Here is a 23,197-nt window from a genome sequence, read left to right as displayed (position 1 = left end):
TGTCAGATCTTGGAGTCAGAGACAGCTATTAGCTGTCATGTAGGTGCTGAAAATTTTACCGGGTCCTCCGGAAGAGCAGTTAGCCTATCTCTCCTGGCCAATTAAAAAATTTTTAATTGTGCGTGTGTGTCTTGTATGCACATGAGTACAGGTGCCTACAGAGGCAGTGTAGAGCTAGAGTTACAGGTGGCTCTGAACTGCTGTGTGAGTGTTGGGATCTGAATTCATGTCCTCTGCAAAGAACAGCCATAGCTTTTAACTGCTGAACTACCTCTGCAGCACCTGGCCTTTCTTCTTAAAGCAAAAAATTTAAAATAATATAAAGCTCCTACAGAGAAAAGACTTAAATAACATTTTATCTCCCAAATTCAACGGAACTACATACAAATATATCACAGTGGCTATACCTGTGGCCTTTTACAGTCTTTTGTTCATCTGTAAAACTGTAGTAAAGTCATAGGCTGCAGCATTTGCCACGCAGTCACTCAAGTGTGGCGTCCAAAGACCTCAGATACAGTCATGATGTTGTGAAGTGAGCAGCAGCACCACCTAGACCCAGTGCCTATCGGTCACCACAGAAACTCTGTACCACTGAACAACGCCATTTGCTTCTATTGTGCTTTCTGCCTGACTCCACCTTGCCCAGCGTGGCCACTGTGAATCTGACTCACCACACTAAGCATGTTTGCACATAGTAGCATAAATGCAAATTGTAGATCAGATTTTGACACTATTTCATCTCATCAATAAAACAAGATTCCAAGTTTGATATAATCATGATCTATCACTGTGAAAACTTGGATTTTGGCCCCTATCTGGACATCAAGTTAACCTTTAAAGCAAAATTGTAAGAAGCAGAAGAGGGACCTGCTCTGTAAGGCAGTTGGCTTTTCATGTTTGTTTCCCCTTCATATCCGTGAGCAGTGTGTAGACTCTTAAGTTTTCAGGATGAAAAAACAAACATAACCAGTTTGAGGCTAAGGAGCTGAGAAGTGTGACCAGAGATTTTAGCAGTACTCTTTTTTTGAGACAGGATCATATCATTATGTAGCCCTGGCTGGCTTTAAACTCAACCTTGGTTGCCCACTGACCTGTGGGTCCAGCTCACCTCTATACTACCTCCTCCTGCTCGGGAGGTGAAATCGCCACGCACAGCCCGGAAGTCAGCCTGGTCTTTCTCTCGGATGATCTCCAGGACCATTTCTCTTGCTTGCTGCACAAACAAAAACAAAAAGCACCAATGGGGGAAAATCCTGGAAAAGGACAGCACCAGGCAGAAAGCCAGGATCAGGATCAATGAGATCCAAGACTGTGAAGGTGTTCAGCTGCTGACGAGGATGAGAGTCTTAGGACACACTGTTCATCTACTCTAAGGTTCAAACTGTAAGAGTCGTCCACTTACTTGCAGGTGGGTAGAAAACTTTCCAGTGGTCCCAAATGTTTTTTAGCAGAGGCTCCCTTGAGCCAGAGAACAGGCAGGAACAGGCAGCACAGGCCACAGAGACAGCTCCTGGCCCTTAGAACTCTTAGATATGTTAGTGCTAGGGGTGGAACCTAGGACCATGCACAATCCTCTAGGTATGTGGTATATGATTGAGTCACACCCCAGGCCAGTTGAACTGCAGCAGTTACCAAACTCTGATTAAGATGGCCTCACAGACTTGAAAGCACGAGGCAGATCTCACTGTCCTGTTTTTCATAAGTGAACTTAGTGCTTGCTTACCCTGCCTAGAACTTCAGGTTCAATGCCTTGGACTGTAGCCAAACAAAAGAAAAAAAAATGAAGACCTTAAAATCACAATTATTTCCCTGTAAACTTATGAATAAAGGTCAATAAAATAGGGGCGTTTTCCTGAAGACACTTTTCAAGAAGCTGGGATGTACGTATTTGTGGAGTGGTTCTACCACACAAGAAGATCCAGGCTCAACCCCAGCACTAAGTAAACTGTGACACAGTGGCTGGATACAGCAGCTCACACCTGGAAACTTGACTGGTAAAAGACAAAAAGCAGTCCGATTGTGTACCTATGTTTGTGTTGGCAGGAGGTGGCCAGAGGACCATCTCAGGCATTGCTTCTCTGGAGCTGTACACCTTGATTTTTAAGAGAGGGGCTTTCACTGGCCCCAAGGTCTCCAAGGAGGCTAGGCTGGCTGACCATAGAGTTCCCAGGATCTACTGCTCTCTACTTCCCTAAACTGAGATTACCCAGTAATCTTATTTTAAAGAAAGTTGGAAGCCCCGGGAAAGAAGGGCACTGAAGCAGCTGGCCTGAAGGGAGGAGGAGCTACAGTACTGACACCCTCCACCTAGCTCTCACCGGGACTACCCTCGTACAGTGAGAACAGCTGAAGGGAGAGGGGAGAGGGGAGTGAAACTGAGGGACACGCCAACCTCACTGGGTCAGAGTCCACACCCCCCTGCTCCCCAACCCCAGACAGAGTTTCTTTGGGTAGTCCTGGCTTCTCTGGAGGCTCAGAGATCTGCTTGCCTCTGCCTTTTGAGTGCTTTAATGGCATGCATCACCCAGTCCTAATGCTCTTAAATAAGCATAGCAGGTTAGATGCAGTAAGAAGACAGGCTGCGGATGACAGAACACTAGAATTTCACTGACAATATACACCCACAGACACTTAACATTTCTGTACCAGCAAGATAAAGTGTGCAGCCACAGGCTGAACTCTGCTTCCTCAGCACGGAAGCTGTGTTGGGTTAAACATGCCTGGCACTCGTTTTCATCTGCACCTCCAGCTGCTCTGGATTTAAGCTGCCCACAGCACAGCAATGCTAACTATATACTTAATCATCTGCAATGTAAAAAACTAGTGTGTGCACTGTCCCAGGCAGGGGCCTGTCATGTGGCCACACATCTGGCCAGTGGCTTTGACACTGGGCAGAGCTGGAGATTACATACATCTCCATCACACTTCCCCAAAGAGGTGGGCGGTGGTGGTGATGAATGGCCCTTTCACAGGGTCACCTAAGACCATCAGAAAACAGTTATTTACATTATAATTCATAACAGCAGCAAAATTACAGTTATAAAGTAAAAATGAGAATAATTTTATGGTTGGGGGTCACCACAGCATGAGGAACTGTGTTAAAGGATCACAGGGTTAGGAAGGGTGAGAAGCACTGGGCCACGCAAATCTAACTCACAAGTTCCTTCCTACCTGTACTTTAAATGGATCTCCAGTGATGCGGAGAGGCTTGTCTGCTCCTGTGGGCAGTGGGCCATCCTGGATCATGACCATTTTCACACCTGTCCGCTCCTGTTGGGGGACATGTAACCACACAGCCGTCAACGTCATGAGAGAAAATGCACAATGCCTCAGAAAGCAGAATTGGGTCAGTTGATTTTAAGTCTATGTCTCATCTCCCAAAGGTAGAGTCTTCTCACCTGGGAATGTTGACAAATAATGCCCATGTGCCCATCCTCTTTACTCATGTCTGGAGTATCTGAACTCTAGGGAGCTGTTCCCACTGAGTGCTACACACTAAGCTATGTGTTCTGCTTATCATTAGCTGATGACAACCTGTGCCCACCATGCAATCAAGTGCTGCTGCCTTCTGGGCACAGGTGAAACGGGCTCTCAAACCACTCGGCTGAAATGTGGGTTCTGTGATAACAAATCCTAAGCTTTTACAATTTACCCTATGTTGTAGGAGGTCTTCTACAAATCTGAGGCTTGGGGTATGACAAACAAGCCATCACTGGCAGCTGTCACATCCCAGAGTTCTGCTTAAAACTCAGTATAACATGCATTCAAGTGAGCATCAAACCATTCTTGGCTCAGTGTGGCTGCCTTAGCTGGAGATGTTCAATTTCAAACATTCTTGACTGCTGAGAGCTGCCTCTTCATGGCGACTCATCAAAGTCAAGGAATAGTAGCCCCCAGCTCTGACTACAGTAACATGGTCACTCTCCTTTCTATAGACAAGAACCCTGAGCACTTGAACGTAAATGAGCACTTTGGGCTTTTATTGTTGTTGTTTTTAGGTCCCTCCATGTAGCCCAGAGAGGTTGAACTCACAGAGATCTGCCTGCTCTGATGTCCTGAAGTGCTGCAGGGATGCTGGGGAAAGGCATGTGCCACGGCTGGACTTCCTTAGTTGTTTGCTCAATGTTCTGAAATAGGCTCTTACTATACATAGCCCAAGACAGCTTCTGACATACAGATATATTCTTCCCACTCTAGCCTCCAGGCCTGTGCCACCACACCTAGTTATAAACGGACCCCTCCCCCAAGCCAGGGTCTCATGGAGCCAAAGAAGCCCCCAGACTCATTATGTAACCTAGGCTGGTCTTGAACTCCTGATCTTCCTGTCCTAGGCCCCCCAGGTGCTGAAACTCCAGGTATGTGCCCCTAGTCCATCTAAACGAGCATATTTAAGAGCACAGAATCAATGTTAACAAGGAGCAGATTTTAGAAGCCCTGACTCCAGGCTCTCCCATGGTGTCTCTCCTGCCCTATGTGAGGAGAGGGTTGGAAGGGAGCCATGGCTCTATTATGTACCAGGTCAGTTCAGCTCAGCACCACATGGTGCTCACGCACCTGCAATTGCTTGATAGTTTCCCCTCCTTTGCCGATGACCAGACCCACTTTAGATGCAGGGATGAGAAGCTCTTGGATTGTGCTGTTGCCATCTATGTCACTGTGAAAGCCGGGTCCATTCCGACAGCGGTCCACAATCTGCCCCAGGAGCCGCTTGGCTTGTCTTTGGGAAGGAGAAAAATTACAAGAGACCCAGCATTAAATGGATGTTTAAGGTCTTCTGGGAAGGGAAACGGTGCCGGGGAAAACGCGAAGGAGTCAAGGCAGCCCTCCATCCAGCTCCAGCTCCTGCCTCACAACCTGGGAGGTCTGAACCATTCGCCATGCTACAGAACTGTAATTCAAAAGCAGCACACACCACACCACATCACTACAGTTTCCAGGTGGAGTCTAAAGAACAGGCCACTGACAGACCCCAGCCCCTACATGTCTGCCCTCTGCTCCTGCTTGCGTCGTCACAATGCCATGCCTCCTACTTTGAATATCAGCAGCTTTGGTGGCAGAAACCTCCTCTTTATTTCTCTGCCCATCTCTCTGTTCCCTAATCCAGCATAATCCTCACAGAAAACCACTCAGCACGCTTGTTAACGAGGGTGGGAGAAAGAAGGAGCGATGAGAAAGACGGAAGAAAGCAAGGGTTAGTAACCACGCTTGTGCTCCTCAATTCCAATGTCTCCCTGTGGTCAGCAACACTGCTTTAGGACTTCCAGTTACGCCCACAACATCGCCAGTGGTTTCAGGGCACAAGGGGCAGTGTCCTGCTGCAGCTGTATTCCAGGGAACACCTGACTGGTCCATCCCAGTAGAAACTTTGTGCTTCACCCCACTATCTGTCTTCATCTCTGCGATGTGGCAGCAGTACAACCCAGTCTATCCATGTCGTATGCTGGGCCAATTTCCTTTTCTGCACCAGAATCTTCCCTGGCTGTTATTTGCAGAATTTATTCTCTAAATCAGCACCATCTTTTTTTTTTTTTTTTTTTGGTTCCTCTGACAGATTCAGCAACCAGACAGGCTGTGTTGGAGAAAGAGATTCCTCCTAAAGCCTCAACTCCTCTGGCAGACATAAGTAGGACCGCTTAGAAGAGTAGGATCGACATGCAGTCTTTTGCAGTCTTGAGCCTTTGTGTGAAGAATCGTCTTGTGGGCCCTCAGCTGCAGCAGCTTTTTAGTATTTTGCTAGTGTACTAGATTAACCTGTGCTGGAAAAAAAAATGCTGCGACTCCAGCAAAACCATCCAGCTTGCCCTATAATGCACACCTGCCAGTGATATTTATTCTGGTTCACTGCTTGCAATGTTAGAGCAGAACAAGAGAATTTAAACCCATCTAGGCTCCCTGAGAAATGGAAACAATAAAACAACCCTACCTATTGAGCCAGACATAATCTCAGCTCCCCCACCCCCTAGTGACTGAAAGAGGAACGAGAACTACTCCAGGCCGCACAGTCCTCCTCCCCAGGAGGTGCTTGGGTTTATGAGCCTGTGTTTGGTACAGGGCCCTGAGCAAGCATCTACCAGGACAGGAAATCAAGGCAAATTATCAGGGCTCTTGTCAAGGGGCCTTCAAAGCCAAGGCACCTGCTGGTTGGTTCACAAGGCTCTGTGAGTGGAGCAAAGGTCACAAAGAGTGGATTCACTTGATTCACAAATATCAGAAAGGTAAGCAAATCAATCAGTCCAGGAAAAAGGCCTGGTGCCCAGTTCTCTGTTGCTCACAGTGATCCAGTCCCTTGACCCAGGTCTGTTCCGGTATGGGAGGTGTTAACAAGGAGATGGTTGGCCAGGGTGAGTGTACACTCCCGAGTCCCTCCACGATAGCTGGGAAGGTCTAAGTTTGTGTGTCTGAGGTAAGAGAAGAGGAAGAGCTCTCCTGGTGTGGCAACCTCCCAGGCCTTTCCCCTACTGGGGGTGTGCTGTGGGGTGGATTCAGCACAGACTGACAGTCTGCGGCAACAGTTTGCCCTTCCATTTCTCCTCACTTGGGGAAGGAGGAAGAAGAGTAAAAGGAAAAAGTAAATAAAACAAACTTACTCAATACTTTCTGGGGTTCCGGTAAGTACACAGGGCCTCTCTGGAATCCCAGAACTCTCTATAAGAAGAATCAAGAAGATGAGATGTGTTGGTGGGCATCAGGCAACCGTGTGCCTTTGCCTCTGTGTGTAGACTGTCTCTCTGGGGCTGGTTCCTACACCACCCCCACAGAAGCACAGTCTCCCAAAAAGACCAGTTTACTTTGCTGGGGGAGAGAACTGTAGTTCTCAACATAGAGACTGAGTCCCATGGGGGAGCCAGAAGGACACAGCAGAGCTCTGAGAGTTGGTCCTAAATGCCAAGCTCCACTCACTCTGACCTGCCCAGAGGCTCCGCAGCACCTCAGTCACTTCATCATGCTTTTCTCGCTCTGTCTGCAGAGCAGTCTCATGGCCACAGGTCTGGAGATTGCTCTGAGTACTAGTAAGGACTTCATAAGCACATCAGGTATACCAGTTATTGTATCCCTATCCCAAGAGATTGGCAGTAGAAATAAAGCACGGGTCCTGGACCATTTGACACGAGAGGAAAACCTTTGCTTCCAATACCCACATGAAGTTTTAGACTAACCCTAAAAACTCCTTAAAAAAATCCTTCCTCAAAAAGCTGAAAGAGAGAACCGGGGATGCAGTGTTTCCTAGCCTATGTGAGGCTCTGTTTTCAGTCCCCAGCACTGCAAAAACGAGCAAACAAAATTCTCAAGACAAATAGCTAACAGCAATTACAGCCTTCAGACATGGCAGTGAGTATCTTATATATAAACAACAAACATCTTCTACTGGAATGTCTCCAGACTCTTCCTCTCAAATGGAAAGAAGACACACTCAGATGACATAATAAAAGTACAAATAAAAACTGTTCTTCAATCGGTGTCTTTCAACATCACATGATCAACAATGACCGTGTTGGGAGAGGTCCTGAAAGGTGTCTGACATACACTCAATCAGCTAGGACCCCTACTGTCCTCTCTCCACAAAGTGAAAGGGTGGTTGTACAGGGAAGATGGGTGCAGGCCCCGCTCACTATGCCTGGCATCACATTCTGGTGCAGAAAACATAGTTGATAGCCCAGCCGGCAGGTGTCAGAAGAGGCCATGATGGCCAGAGTTGACTGTTGTCCTAGATGGCAGGCATGAACCTCCTATCTCCAGGCTGGCTTCTGTTCTGGTGCTCCAGTGCATAAGTGCAAAACAGACAGCAACCACACATACTTACCCTAGCTTCTATCAAAAAAGTAAAGTCACTGAATCTGGAAAATCTGTAACACTGATTTCTACTAAACAAATCTATGAGAAAAAGCAGTCCTTACCTGAGGCAATTTGAATTTTGCAACCAGATTCTGCTTGAATTCGTGAAATCTGCTCACCTCCCCTGCCAATAACTGCAACAAAATGAGCAGGGTCAGAACGTAACCCCCTTTCCACACTTAATCATGCATGGATAGTTTAATTAACCCAGCAAACATTTATGCTCTGCTCATAGTTCACTACGAGCTGACCTGTGGAGCCCATCTCAACTCCTGGGCATCAAAGCAACAGAAGCTGCACGTGACACCAGCAGACAACGGTACTTTAGCTGAGGTGAGCACAGCTCGGGGTGGCCAGGCACAAATGCTCTGACTCTATTGACCCCAATGCCTGCCACACTCCCAATAGCATTCTTCCACAGGCGACATGTTCCTAAGAGGTTGTAACAGACCAAGACTAAGGGAAAAGACAAAGCAGATACTTACTAAATCCAACCATTTTATCAGGTACTTTGAATTCTTCTGTTATTACTGCCCTAAAAACAAACAATGTTTTTAAAGAATAAGTCAGAATTCAAATTTGCAACCACCTTAGATCCCCAAGATTAAAAGCTTACAACAAATCATGCTGATTTTGCCTTTCAGGAACACAGAGAGCATCATTTCCAAGTCCCTTTGATCAAGCATGCCTCGAGAACACCCAATCCCCCTCTGGTCACAGGAGAAACATCCAGATTCTAAAACCAACTCTTTCTCTAGCTGCCTGTTCTACATACAGGTGTGATCTCATGGCGGGGCCTACCAGATGGGCTGCCAACCCCAGGACAGATCTGCTAGGATTTAGAAAGAGGTTCAGACACCTATTAGGGTGTGTTCTCCAGATAAAAACAGGGTCAACTTTTTGGATCTCCCGATCTTCTTCTTTCCTGGCCTTCCTCCAATATACCTATGTCTTCTAAGGTAGTATGTGCCCAAGAAAACCAGCATCCCACAGAGCCTAATCAGTGCTGGCCAGGCCAGTATAATCGCTTCCCTCATGCTGTGAGAGACTCTTGTTAAATATGATCCTGTTCATCAGGTGCCTTCAAAAAAACAAAAAAGACTCCACTGGCTCTTTCAAATAAACTTTGAAATGTAGCATGCAGTGTATTGAGGACAATATCCAATTGCCCAGCACCCTGGAAAGCAATTAAATCTAAACATTTACCTTAGGGGATGCTAAATACAAGTAGTTTTTAAAAAGCACACATTTTTAAGTATCTTTCACACAGCTAGATTTTTAGTTATCAGAGAAAGGATGTTTTCAGGGGAGTGCAGCACTTAGAAATCCAACAGCATAAACAGCACTGCCACCACATCACTGGGACAGGAACCACCCTCAGCCTGTGTACAAGGGGATCTTTCCCCATCTCTCTCTGTCTTGGGCAATACAGGCATGCTTCACCCAATCCTAATGGGTCCAATTCCTTGCATCAAAAGCCCTCAAGACCTAACAAACCCCCAAAGAGGCTAGGCCTGTCAGGATGTGCGTCAGTGCAGCTGTCAGGGCCAGGGCATCCACAGGAACCGACTAGACTGCCATCTACACGAGCACACTGGGTGATGTCAGGACTGGGTCAACCCTGTATGGGATGCTTGCCTAGCATGCCTAATGGCAGCCTTACACACATCCCCAGCCCTGAGAACAAAACCAATCCCAACAAGATCCCTTAAACAACATACACAGTGGAGAATACCACAGAGCTGGGCAATTCCTCAGTCCTCGCAAATAACTCTGGCAATCAGTCTCAATCTCTAACTCCCCTCTAATCGCCCTCTATGTACCTCTGGCTGGCCTGGAACTTCCTATGTAGACCAGACTAATCTTGGAATCAAAGACATCCCTCTATGCCTCACGAGTGCAAGCATATAGTCATATGACACCACACCCAGCTCAAAGGTTCTCTTCTGAAGGCAAGGCTGAAACTGGTCTAAGGCACTAAGAATAGGCACTCTGGAAAATTAACATGCTAATTAGTTTAACAGGAAATGCTTATCAGCATTTCATACTAACAACCTCACATAAGTAATTTTAACTCATTAATAAACAAAACAATGCAAACAAAAAAATGAGTCTAAACCTTCCATTTAACTGACTCTTGGTAATGTTTAGAATAGCCAGCATTCATGTAGCACACGGAGGGCAGAACTGTGTCACTGGCAGTGCAGATTAAGGACATAACTGACAGTTACAGTCTGTAGAGGAGAAGCAGCACAGTTTCCTGGGCACGTTCCCCCTTCCTGTAGGTGATGCTACAACCAGATACTCTTATAGCACAGATGGGCCCTTTTATAGCCAAGGTCTTTTAATCTAAATCCTCAACTTACTGGAAGGCTATGGGGGAAGAGAGGGAGAGAAGGCACTAAAGCCAAGATTTTCCAACAATCCCAATCCCAGGCACATCCTGCTTCTGAAGCCCCACACTCTCTTCACCGAGAACTGCATTCTTCTTCTGTGAAGAGGCTGAGATCCCGAAGCACTGGCAGATTCACAGAACCAGCAGGACAATGCACTCCCTCCTTTCAAATTTAATCTACAGTGGAAGAGAGCAACTCCACCATTGTGAAAGTCTCTTGAGGCCCAACAGGGGCTGGCTTAGTGCCTCAGTTAGTCTGCTCCTCTCTTTTGGAGAGGGCTGGCAAAAACCATGGGTCTTAAGGAAATCTAGCCCCTGGCTTCCCACACTCCCAACCTCTGACTTGCTAACACTCCAGTGCAGATGGTGGATCAATAAACAATTAGAAATGATCAATAAATAATAAAACATAACCCACTGCTTACCTTTGATGTACCAAGGCCCCTAACTGGTTACCTACTGTGGCAAAGAGAAAGAGAAAAGAAAAATCAAAGCATTAGTACGGATAAACTAACTTCATCCTTCCCACATTCTTACTGTTCAGGGGGTGGGAGGGAGGCAGAAAGAAAGCAAACAGTAATTTAGGCTCAGTGGCTGAAATGAATGCGTTATGTGATATGAAACAGGAGGGGACGTCTTGTTCAACAGTCTCTAACCCAGTGTCCAGCTGAACGAAGGATAAGAAATTGATCTGTGTGTCCACATGCTGAGAGGCCTAGGAAGGAAGCCTGTCTGTCTAAATCCTGCTCACTCCCTACAGCTTGGCATCTAAACCCAACATAGATACGCCAGGTCTTCCTGCTCTTTTAAAAGCAAATGAGAAGATTTATCTCCTTGGAAGCACTGCTGAGGACTGCTCCATGGCAGCTGTAGTCACTAAGAACATGCACATATGTCCCTGTTCTGTCACTTCCCACCCCACCTAGAAGAGCACCAGAAAGGACCAGGTTCCTCCCTCCTGCTGCAGCTTCTCTAGTCCATTTCACAGAGCTGAGTGCCAACAGGCTCTCACTGTTAGAACTGACTCTGCAAACCACATTCCCAGAGTGGCTCTGCCAAGCTCCCTCCCTGGTCTAGTTTCTGTCTCTCAGCTATTGATGTGCCCCTCCTTCACCAGCCATCAGCAGAAATGGTTCTGTGCTATTTCTCTTCTGGAAAATGCAGTTTAAGAAATACAGCCAGCAGACAAAGGGAGACTATAAACCCAAGAACTGAATGGACCTTTCGAGATGCTAAAAGAGCATCCAAAAATATGTCTCTGGGGAAAGCGGGAAAGCATCAATCACACCAACGTCTGGAAAAGTGAGAAGGCTTAAGAAGGCCAACTGCTGTCTCCTGTCCAGTTTCCCCTGCCATCCTCTGGACAGTTAGAGGCCCATAAAGAGACAAACAAAAGCAAACCAGATCATGACATCCTAAAAGGAGAGAAAGCAGAGAAACAAAATAGCAAAAGTAAACTACTGAGTTCATTGAAGCTATTGATTCAGAAAAAAAAAAATACCATATTCCATCTGGATCAATAGCAAGATGACAGTCTACAACCAAAGCACAGACACTGCACACTGTTAGCCGCTTATCTCAGGGGAAAAGAGCTGTTTTTAATCGACTCCTAAAACTTTCTTTATCCTTACCCAGTGCTTGATTTTCATTCACATGAAAACTGGACACTCTCCAGCTTAGGAGAGGAATCCCCATCATTGGCTTTGCCCAAAAACTGTCCACCACCAAAATACCAAAGAGGGAGGGTAGAGGCTCGTGGGGCTGCACAGCTGCTCTAGCCCTGTAACTCCAGCACTCAAGAGGCTGACCCAGCCTTAGATACACACACACAGATTTCAAGGACAGCCTGGGCTATAGTTCATCTCCCTCGATTTCCATCAGAATTCCTCTACTAGAGGACGAAGAGTCCATACAGAAAGAACCAAACACCCGCAAGTGAATGCAGTCCTCAGTGAAACCTGCATGAAGACTGTAGGTCCCTGGCTCAGAGAAGCCACAGGAACATAGCAAAGGGCAAGCTGGCCACAAAAGAACCCTGTGAGACTCACCGGAACACTCCAGAGCTTCTGTTCAAACACCATTCAATGACAGTCTGTGCTCACGGCAACAGAAATTCCTTTTTGTTTGTAAAGGTACATGTCACTAGCCATGCACATGGCATCAGTCTGTTTCCTTGACACTGGGAGGAGCTCCCAAACACTGGAATCAAACCTACACACACCACCACTCCCAAATACACAGCCTTCAAGGGCCACAGCAAAGGACAAGACCAGACTTCATCAAGTCAGTATTTGGCTTCAGGAAGGCTGAAAAGCCCAAATTCTCTTCCCTCTCCATGCAAGGACAACGTGTGGCTATCTTATTGGGTGCCTAAAAATGGAACCAACAGTAAGAAAGGACATTGGGTACTGTACATGCAGTTAACATGTTCCTCTTGGGTCTCCTCTGTCCTCCTGAGGAGAGGGTCACACTAAGGAGGCATCTCACTCCCCGAGTCCCTTCAGCTCAATTCCAGCACACCTGCACACATAGGGTGGTCCTCACTGACCCCACACCAAACAATGGAAACTGCCTGGGATGCTGAGGGAGAATGAACTTCTCAGCTATGAGGCAGCTGACAATAAGAAATTATTTCTGAAGAGTAACACTGCCAATTTCAGCAATAACCTTAAAAGGTACCTTGTTGGGCTGGAGAGATGGCTCAGTGGTTAAGAGCATTGCCTGCTCTTCCAAAGGTCCTGAGTTCAATTCCCAGCAACCACATGGTGGCTCACAACCATCTGTAAAGAGGTCTGGCGCCCTCTTCTGGCCTTCAGACAAACACACAGACAGAATATTGTATACATAATAAAAAAAAAAAAAAAAGGTACCTTGTTTTTGTCCCTTGCAAAGAAATGCTAGGAAAGTATCCCTGGCCAACTAACCAACTTTATAACAAGCAGCAACTTGAATCATCATCTGTTTCTGCCCCCAGACACCAAGTACTTGGGTAGATACCAGCGTGCGGCTCCAGAGAGAAAAATGGCAGGATTTTATGCTCAGCAAAAACAAAACCAATTTCCTCTTCAGATTTTTGTTTTTAGTCTGCTGTATTTGTGTCCAAGAGCACCTTCCCGTGTAGTGTAGGCTTCATGGAGGTTCAGGTCACTGGTGCACACTCCAGGTTAACAGGCCTTCAAGCTCCCGAAAGTGCTGGGACTGCACACTGCACGCTTTATACGGTTACGCTGCTATGCTCTCACACAGTGCTGTACCCACTGAGCCACCTCCCCAGCCCTCCTCTTGGCTTCTCAACATTCCTTTCCATGCTCTGCCCCCACCCCGCTGTTGTTTCTTCTAACCATAACTGGCCTTTTCCTCATTTCAGTTAAGGATAGTGATACCCAGGTGGCTGAGGGGGACACAAAGGCTTCCTGTGTCCTATATAGCAACTCCTGTCCCAAACCACAGAGCACTTCTTTGCTGAGCCCAGCTGAAAGGCCTTGGGCAAATAATCTATTACTGATTTTGCCAACTATTTTTTTGTTTGCTTGTTTGTCTCGTTATTCTGAGACAGGGTTTATCCATACAGCCCTGGCTGTCTTGGAACTCACTCTGTAGACCAGGCAGCTCTTGAATTCATAGAGATCCACCTGTCTCTGCCTCCTGAGTTCTGAGACGAAAGTTATGAACCACCATGCCTAGCCTCCAATTACTTGCTTTTGAGAACTGAGGGTCTAGGCTAGGCTGGTGTACTTGGTGACACCCTCAACAAAGAAAGAACAGGCAGCTATTTAACAGTTCCTCACTATTAAACCTGCCTTCTTTCCTGAGTCCTAACTCAACTCATGCAGGTTCTGCCTAGCCACCAATCCCTTCTTTGGATACTGACCTAAGCATGCCTGCCCTGCCCCTCAGCTTTCTCATTTTCTGAAGACACCCTCAACCCCCCACCCCGTGCAACTGCCTGCCAACTTCTATGAACATGTCATTTTTTTTTTCTGGACCCTAACTAAAAAGGCATGGTTCTTTCTTCTTCCAAATTTATTTCCTACTAGCAGCTTTGAGAGTTAGAGCCTGTATATTCTGCCGTTTCTCTCAGATTGGAATAAACTGGCCTGCAATCTTCAAACAAAATACAAAGTAAGAATGAGGTAGGCACATGCCTGCTAGTCCATCACTTTGGAGGTGAAGAAAGAACCAGGAGTTTGAAGCTATCATCAAAAACTGCAAGTTCAAGTTTGTTTCAGCATTACTCTTATTTGTTCATGAGTAGAAAAGACCACCAGCACCAGCTTTATGAGGCACTGCCCCTGCTGCACTTGCTTTCCCCACTACCAGGGAGATGCTGTCATTAGCAGCCTTCCAGGGCAGAGCACAGGACACCTGCACACTCACTCCAGCTGCCTGGACCTACATGGGCTCTGCATATGGTTCTACCATTTATCCTGGCACTTTCATCTCATTGTTTAGAAGGTACTGAGGATGGAACCCAGACTCTCCTGCATACTAGGCCAGTATATAACCACTGAGTTGCTCCTCATCCTGTAATATTATATGTTATTCCTCACCTGCAACTATTAAACACATTCAGGTGCTTAAGAGTCCAGTGTACACTAACTCAATGGGAGGGTCAAAGATGAATAAGAACCTGTACCCTCCGCCAGTAAACCCTTAAAGCCAAGGCCTGACCCACGAGGCAACAGAGTAACAGTGAGTGAACGACAGTGGTCTGAGGCTGTCGACATAGCACTGAGCTTTCCTCCCATGATTAATATGGGCGCCCAGCTTTCTTAAAAACCAATTTATCACACAGTGAGAGTTTACATTTCATCCTTTATTCAGTTATGTATGCATGTTAATGTGTATAATGACTAGTTCTGATGGAAACAGGATTTAACTCACTCACGAGTGATAGTTTTTTTGCTTGTTTTTGTTTTTCAAGACAGGGTCTCTCTATAGCTTTGGAGCCTGTAATGGAACTTGCTCTTGTAGACCAGGCTGGCCCTGAACTCATAGAGCTCCCCCTCCTGCCTCTGCCTCCCGAGTCCTGGGATTAAAGGCGTGCGCCACCACTGCCCGGCGAGTGACAGTTTTAAAGAAAAAGCATTTCCTTTCTTTTTTGTGGCAGTGCTGGAGACTGTACTTAGGGCCTCAGCCTAGCTCTACCACTGAGCTACAGTCTCAACCTTTAAAAACGTCTTGTTACAGTCCTCACGGACAGTCTCATGACAGCTGTCATTGACTGCAACCCATGGGCTAAGCCTAGATGAAGACTGTTTCTAGAAGAAAGTCACATCAACCTTGCAATCTAACACCAAGTAGGAAAGCACCAACCAAGGCTGGGGGACTAGATGAAGGCAGAGCAGAGAAGCAGCAGTTGAGCAGGCTGCTGCAGAAGCAGAGGCTGACAGCCAGGCAAGGGCGATCTGGGGCTTAGGACAGAACCCTAACAGGCCAGACCGTTCTGGGAGCTAGCTGCCCACCTCAGCACATGCAAACGTCTGACAGGAAAGCACTGCAACCGAGAGCAGGGATTTCCAAAGTGATGGACTGTCAAAGGTGTATCTCAAAGACGGAGAACATGTGGATAACAGTCTTCAGAGTGAAGGGTTTGAGAGTTTGGGACCACGGTTCATCAAGGTGACTTGCCTATCAAAGTCTGATGACTTGAATTTGATCCATGAGCCCACATGTAAATGTAGAGTCCTCTGATCTCTGTGCACACTACAAGTACACCACACACAGAGTAAAAGAGTGACAAGTGGTGCTGGCGAGAGGCTCAGAGGTTAAGTACATCGACCGCTGCTCTTCCAGAGGACTGAGTTCTATTCCCAGCAACCACAAGGTGGCTCACAGTCACCTGTAGTGGGATCTGATGCCTTCTTTTGACACAAAGGTGTACATGCAGATAGAGCACGCATATACATTAAATAAATAAATCTTTTTTTAATTTATTTATTATGTATACAATATTCTGCCTGTCTGTATGCCTGAAGGCCAGAAGAGGGCGCCAGACCTCTTTACAGATGGTTGTGAGCCACCATGTGGTTGCTGGGAATTGAACTCAGGACCTTTGGAAGAGCAGGCAATGCTCTTAACCACTGAGCCATCTCTCCAGCCCTAAATAAATAAATCTTAAAAAAAGAAAGTGATGAGTGTGTGACTGACTGACTGAGCTACATGATGAACCCAATTCCTGCTCCTGCCTCAAAAAGACTAAGAGGCCAGGGAAGAACACTGAGGTAGGCCTGGTGAGTTGAGCTGCTATCCTGCAGGACTAAGCGGACTTAAGAGGCCATCTCAAGGGATGGAGATGGCTCAGAGGTTAAGAGCATTGGCTGCTCTTAAAAAGACCTGGGTTCAATCCCAGCACCCACTCACAACTGTCTGTAATTCAGTTCTAGGAGATCTAACACCACCACACACTCACAAATATGCAAGTAAAACATCAATGTATATAAAATTTTAAAAGTCATCAAAAAACAAAGAAGTCATCTGAGGGAGTGCTCACAACTGTCATTCCCTACAATGTACTGACCTGTTCCTTTCCATATAGAACACTTCTGACTGTATGGCCCTGTATATGCTTAATTCTCTCTCCTTCTACACAGGACACAGCTCCCCAGATCTGACCTAATGACCTAGTCACTGGGAAGTGAGAAGATGAGGTTGAGGCCAAGACTAGGCCCAATTTTCAGGGTTCTTGCTCAGCTCATCAGAAAACCCAAATTCTAAACTTGGAGAGCAATGAAGAAAAATAAACAATGTTCCTAAGCCATTTAACAAAGAGGATTATTTGATCAAACTGTAATGCATAGTGCAGACCACCCGAGGGTAATGTCTTGTTCCTCAAGTATAGTCGGTTGTGAGGAGGCAAGTGTGCAGAGGTATGGGAGACCTAGCAGGATGCAGTTGCACTCTCCCTGATACTTCTGTACTAAGAAAGCAAGCATGAAGGGGAAGGGCAAGGGAGCTAGCTATACTGGTGAGTTGTCTGTCCTTAAGGACCTACTCACCAACAGCAGACACAGAAAGTGTGTATTTCAGAAGGAGGTAAGAAGGCAGACATGGTAGTGCATGTCTGTAGTCCCTGGGAAGTAGAGACAGTGGGGTTAGGAAGAACTTCATCCACCTCCAAATTGCTATATACACCAAGATGAAGTCCTTATTAACCTTACACACGGCAATTTGAAGGCCAGCCTATGCTATCCTCTAACAAACAAATGCCAAATGGGCATGGTAGCACTTGCCTTTTGATCTCAGCACCCAGGAGGCAAAGACAGGTGGATCTCTCTGAGTTCTGAGCTAGTCTGTTCTTCAAAGTGAGTTCCAGGATAGCCAGGGGACAAAAAGTGCCAGAGGGTTTTACTAGCAAATATTTAGGAATCCCCTATGCAAAAGACCACATGGCTCAACTTTTCGCACTTTGATTCCACAGGCTGAATTGCTAGACAGGACTGGGCAAACTGTAAAGTGATTGATCACGATTTCTGGGAACACTGGGCTAGAGTGTTCCATTAAGAAAATCTGTGCTCAGAGTCAGACAACTCCATTTTATTTTTGTATTGCCATCCCACAGGAGCAAACAAAGTACAAAGTCCTGGAAAAGGAAGGTTTCTCCGAGCCACTCTCCTCACTTGGGCAAAACTGCCCTTAACACACTTAGCCACACCAGGTCTAAGAAATCACTCTACAAAAACAGAGAGAACATAGGGCACACTTAGCAGCAGCGATTTAAAAGGTTATCTGCATTCTGACAACCCTGAGGTGAACTTCTGTGTGAGATCACAAACAGCTTGTCTTTTTTGTTTTATGAAACAGGGTTTCTCTGTGTAGCCCTAGCTGTCCTGGATCTCAGTCTGTAGACCAGGTTGGCCTTGAACTCCCAGAGATCCTCCTTCCTCTGCCACCTCAAGTACAGGGATTAAAGGCATGTGCCATCACTGCCCATCTTTTGTTTTTGTTTCTTTTAATGTATTTTGTATGCATGCCATGCACAGATGCATTGTGGAGTTCAGAGGACAAATTATGGCAATCAATTCTCTCTTTCCATGGACTGAACTCAGGTGCTGAGCTATCTCCATAGCCCATGAATTGTTTTGTTTTGTTTTTTTTTTTGCTTTTTCGAGACAGGGTTTCTCTGTGGTTTTGGAGCCTGTCCTGGAACTAGCTCTTGTAGACCAGGCTGACCTCGAACTCACAGAGATCCGCCTGCCTCTGCCTCCCAAGTGCTGGGATTAAAGGCGTGCGCTACCACCGCCTGGCTTGTTTGTTTTGTTTTTAAATTGACAAGAGATTTCACTCTCAAAAGAGTCTGGAGTCAGAAGAGTTAGCCTCAAAAGACAGACTGGCATCAAACTCAGAGATCCACCTGCCTCTGCCTCCCAAGTGCTGAGATTAAAGGTATGCGCCACCACTGCTCGGTGAAACCCTGTCTTAAAACAAACAAACAAACAAACTAACAAACTAACTAACAAACACTCAAGTCAGGCATAGCGGCTCATGCATTTAATACCAACACTCAATATGCAGAGGCAAGTACATCTCTGAATTTAAGGCCGGCTTAGTCTGTATAGTGAGTTCCAGGCCAGCCAGAGTGATGTACAAAGAGCCTGTCTCAAAACAATAAACACACACTCTTTTGAAAAGGAGATTACACAACACAATATTCTAAACTTTGGTGGGCTTTTCCCTCTTAACAACACACCACAGAAGTATCTATACACAACTGGCTATGTACGCAGATCAACAGAAAAGCAAGCAGAACAGACAGTCCCACCAGCTACATGCAAACCCATGAGTAATTCTGTGCACTTCACCACCCTCACAGTGTGCTCCACAGAAGAAAGGACAAAGCAAGTGTGAACTCTGTGACCAACAGAAGGGTGGAGCACTGGTGACAGACACTCTGAGTTGGAAATATAAACCAACAAATGGATGCTTCTAGAAAGAGTCTGTCAGACATGACGATATCTGGGGACTATGGGGAAGATGATGGCAACATGGTTAAAGTATGTAAAATGCATATCTAAAAATATCACTATGGAACCTAGGAAGTACATGCTGATTTAAAAAAAAAAATTCAACAACAACCACACATCAGAAACAAATGGGAACGGTAAAAAGCTGGCAGAGACTGGAAAGGTCACTAATATGCCCTTTCTTAGAGGTCAACTCAACTACAGCTTCCCCAGGACTTGCACTAAATCTTAGTATTTCACAAAAGTAGTAACTTCAATTCCTATGCAAGTGCCAGAGGAACTGAGAACTAAATCAAATACAATTCTCAAATGGGTCAAATTACTTCCAAGTGGACGCTGAGGCCAAGTCTTTACTGTGGAGCCCAGCTGAAAAGATTCCTGTATTATCAAGGCAAATAGGAACTCAAATGCCAGCCAATTGCTAAGAAAAATCACCCTAACTACTTGCTCTTCACTGTTCCTCTAAGAATGTGATGCTGGAGAACTGCTCAGAAATGGCTGACACAGACTCAAAATAACTGGCAGGTTCACTGCCATCAAAAAGGTGAGCCGTTTACAGCAACTTACCTCCATCATCCAGGGGCCGCTTCTGTACTCCATATCCGTACACCGAGGGGTCCACCAGGGGTGTGGAATTATTCAAGTGAGGAATTGAATCAATTTTAGCAGCAATCTATAGAGAGAAATCAAATTTAAATACTTGGTAGCAAGTCCTAGTCGTATTCTGGGAGGGAAGACGGTGTCTTCTTTCAGCGGATGTGACCCCATTTCTCCCATCTGGGCCATTTTCTCTGGTAGGCCAAACATTTTACCTGTTGAATTTTCTTTGGTTTTGTCACTTTAGAAATTAATTCCCCATACGCTGTCTTTTAAAAATTTAATTCAGGGGGGAGAGGAGGTGTATGTGGAGGACAACCTATGGCAGTTGGTTTTCTTGTTCTACCACTTGAGGTCCACAGTTCAGACTCACATTGCCTTTATCTGCTAAGCCATCTCACCACCCCCTAAGAAAACCACAACTTTTAGCCACCTTAAAATATGTATGCCACATCTTTCAGAGTTCTTTTGTTTGTTTGTTTGTTTTTAATTTTTCTAGACAGGGTTTCTCCATAGCTTTTGGTACAAGATTGTAATCCATACCCTCAAACTAAGGGCAGTCCTCTGTCTCAGCCACCTGACCGCTGCTATTGTAAAAATGAATGTCACACCTGGCTCTGGGCCATCTTAATTTTAAAAGCAGCCTCAAACATTCATAGCACATAGTAAAAATGACCCAAAGAGGATTAGCAAGATAGCTCAGAAGATAAAGAGCTTGCCACCCAAGCCTGACAATGTAAATTTGACCCCAGAAGCCACATGACCATGGAAAACATTTCATAAGCTGTCCTCTGACTTCCATATGTACACACATACCACACACATACACAAAACTGTTTTTATTTTATGTTTATGGGTGTTTTTGCCTACACTTGTATCTATGTACCATGAGTGCCTGGTGCCCTCAGATGCTATAAGAGGGTGTTAGATCCCCTGGAACTGAAGTTGCAGATGTTGTGAGGAGCAATGTGGGTACTGGGAATGAACCTGGATCACCTGGAAGAGCAGCCAATGCTCTTAACAGTCAAGCCATCTCTCTGCATAGTAACTTTTTAAAATGACCCCAGGGATTGGAGAGGAACTCAATCAAGAGCTTCCTGTGCTTGTACAAAGTCTGGTTGCCCACTTTTGGGTATATATCCAAAGAATGCTCAACTGTGCCACAAGAACACGTGCTCAACTATGTTCATAGCAGCATTGTTTATCATAGCTAGAACCTGGAAACAACCTAAGTGCCCCTTGACCAAAGAATAGATAAAGAAAATGTGGTACATTTACACAATGGAGTTCTACACAGCTGAAAAAATGATATTTTGAAATTTGCAGGCAAATGGATGGAGCTAGAAAACATCATTTTGAATGAGGGAATCCAGACCCAGAGAGACAATTATCACATAATTGTCACTTATCTCACTCATAAGTGGTCTTTAAACATAAAGCAAAGAAAACCAGCCGGGTGGTGGCGGCGCACGCCTTTAATCCCAGCACTCGGGAGGCAGAGGCAGGCGGATCTCTGTGAGTTCGAGGCCAGCCTGGTCTACAAGAGCTAGTTCTGGGAACCCTGTCTCGAAAAACAAAAACAAACAAACAAACAAACAAAAAAAAAAAAAAAAAAAAAAAAGAAAACCAGCCTACAAATCACAATCCCAGAGAACCTAGACAACAATGAGGACCTTAAGAGAGACATGCATAAATCTAATCTACACGGGAAGTAGAAAAAGACAAGATCTCCTGAGTAAATTGGGAGCATGGGGACCATGGGAGAGGGCTGAAGGGGAGGGGAGCAGAGAAAATGTAGAGCTCAATAAAAATGAATAAGAAAGAAAGAAAGAAAGAGAGAGAGAGAGAGAGAGAGAGAGAGAGAGAGAGAGAGAGAGAGAGAAAGAGAGAGAGAAAGAGAGAAAGAAAGAAAGTCTGGTTGCCAGCAATCATGGCAGGTGGCTTACAATGATCTGTAACTCTAACTCCAGGAAATCTGACCCTCTTCTGGCTTTGGCGGACACACAGATATATAATAAAAACAAATCTTTTAAAACATTAAAAATGACTCCCAGTCATGTGGCAATGGTGCACACCTTTAATCCCAGCACTTGGGAGGCAGAGGCAGGTAGCTCTCTGTGAGTTCAAGGCCAGACTGGTCTACAAAGTGAGTTCCAGAACAACCAGGGCTACAGAGAAATTTTGTCTCGAAAAACAACAATAAAAAAAACTCAAACCCCACTCCAGTGTTAACATTTCCTTTAATAATGCTATACCTATTCAAATAAGGGCACACCCTCAATCCTTTTAATCCTTTCAAATAGTGCCAGCTACTCCATTGTGACCAAGCATTCAAATATATGAGCCTTTTGGGGGCCATTCTCATTCAGATCACCATCTCAGTGGTAATTTCCCAAATTATAGAAAACCAAAACAATCATAAATTTAGAAAAAATGCAAAAACCTCCATTACAATTTAGAAGGATGCTTGTTGATTCAATAAAATGAGCAATAGGAAACCATAGTGACACTCATTCCAGCCACTTGTGAGACCAACAGATAAAGAAGGAGGCTGGGAGTCATAGCACACACCTGCAGTCTCAGCACTCAGGGGTTAGGAGGGCGGTCAAATGTTGAGTTTAGCCTGAGCTGTATTGTGAGTTCCAGGCCAGCCTGGATTACATGAGACCCTGACTTAAAAAGTAATGGCCAGGTGTGGTGGCAAACACCTACAGTTGGAGGCCAAGGAAGACTTTGTCTCAAGCCAGCAAAAATCTGGAAACCAGAGGCATCTTCCAAAGGGAAGGGAAATAGCCTGCCTAAAGTCCAGGCTTATGGCCGGATCCTGTCTGTATTCAGGGTGCGTACTGTCTGGACCCCTTTACCTCTTTGGGGGTTATTAATTTATTTGTCTGTTTGTTTTATTTATTTATTTTGGTTCTGAGGCAGGGTTTCTCTGTGTAGCCCTGGCTGTCCTGGATCTCACTATATAGATCAGGCTGGCCTCGAACTCACAGAGAGCTACCTGCCTCTGCCTCCCAAGTGCTGGGATTAAAGCTGTGCACCACTGCCACACGACTGGGAGTCATTTTTAAATTAATGTTTTAAAAGATTTGTTTTTATTATATACCTGTATGTCCACCAAAGCCAAAAGAGGGTCAGATTTCCTGGAGTTAGAGTTACAGATCATTGTAAGCCACCTGCCATGAACAAACTGGCTTTGAGTTTTTAAAAGCCCATGCTATGCCCAAAGTCTGTCTGTCTCTTTCTCTCTGCCTATGGATCAAGATATAGCTCTCAAGCATTTCTCCAGCATCATGCTGCCATGTTCCCCACCATGATGATAATGGAGTAAACTGCTGAAACTATAAGCAAGCGACCATTTAAATGCTTTCCTTTGCCGGGCGGTGGTGGCGCACACCTTTAATCT

At 45.6% G+C, this 23,197-nt stretch overlaps 1 protein-coding gene across 3 annotated transcripts in view; it reads right to left on the bottom strand.

Moving 5' to 3' along the window:
* The window catches only part of Fubp3 (far upstream element binding protein 3), a 51,300-nt gene that overhangs the window by 12,426 nt on the left and 15,677 nt on the right, over window positions 1-23,197 (bottom strand). For 2 of the 3 annotated variants that reach the window (XM_057754999.1, XM_057755001.1), the window contains exons 2-9: window positions 19,759-19,864; window positions 10,654-10,687; window positions 8,319-8,368; window positions 7,896-7,967; window positions 6,588-6,645; window positions 4,555-4,717; window positions 3,172-3,270; window positions 1,109-1,213 (exon numbers count right to left, since the gene is read on the bottom strand). In XM_057754999.1, the coding sequence (XP_057610982.1) occupies window positions 1,109-1,213; window positions 3,172-3,270; window positions 4,555-4,717; window positions 6,588-6,645; window positions 7,896-7,967; window positions 8,319-8,368; window positions 10,654-10,687; window positions 19,759-19,864 (687 nt within the window). The remainder of the gene's footprint in view (window positions 1-1,108; window positions 1,214-3,171; window positions 3,271-4,554; window positions 4,718-6,587; window positions 6,646-7,895; window positions 7,968-8,318; window positions 8,369-10,653; window positions 10,688-19,758; window positions 19,865-23,197) is intronic. The other variant, XM_057755000.1, reaches the window with a different exon arrangement.

Source organism: Chionomys nivalis, chromosome 22, assembly GCF_950005125.1.
Source record: "Chionomys nivalis chromosome 22, mChiNiv1.1, whole genome shotgun sequence".
Taxonomy (NCBI): Eukaryota; Metazoa; Chordata; class Mammalia; order Rodentia; family Cricetidae; genus Chionomys; species Chionomys nivalis.
Note: the sequence above shows the minus strand (reverse complement) of the source record. Positions and strands in the feature narration are given on the sequence as shown.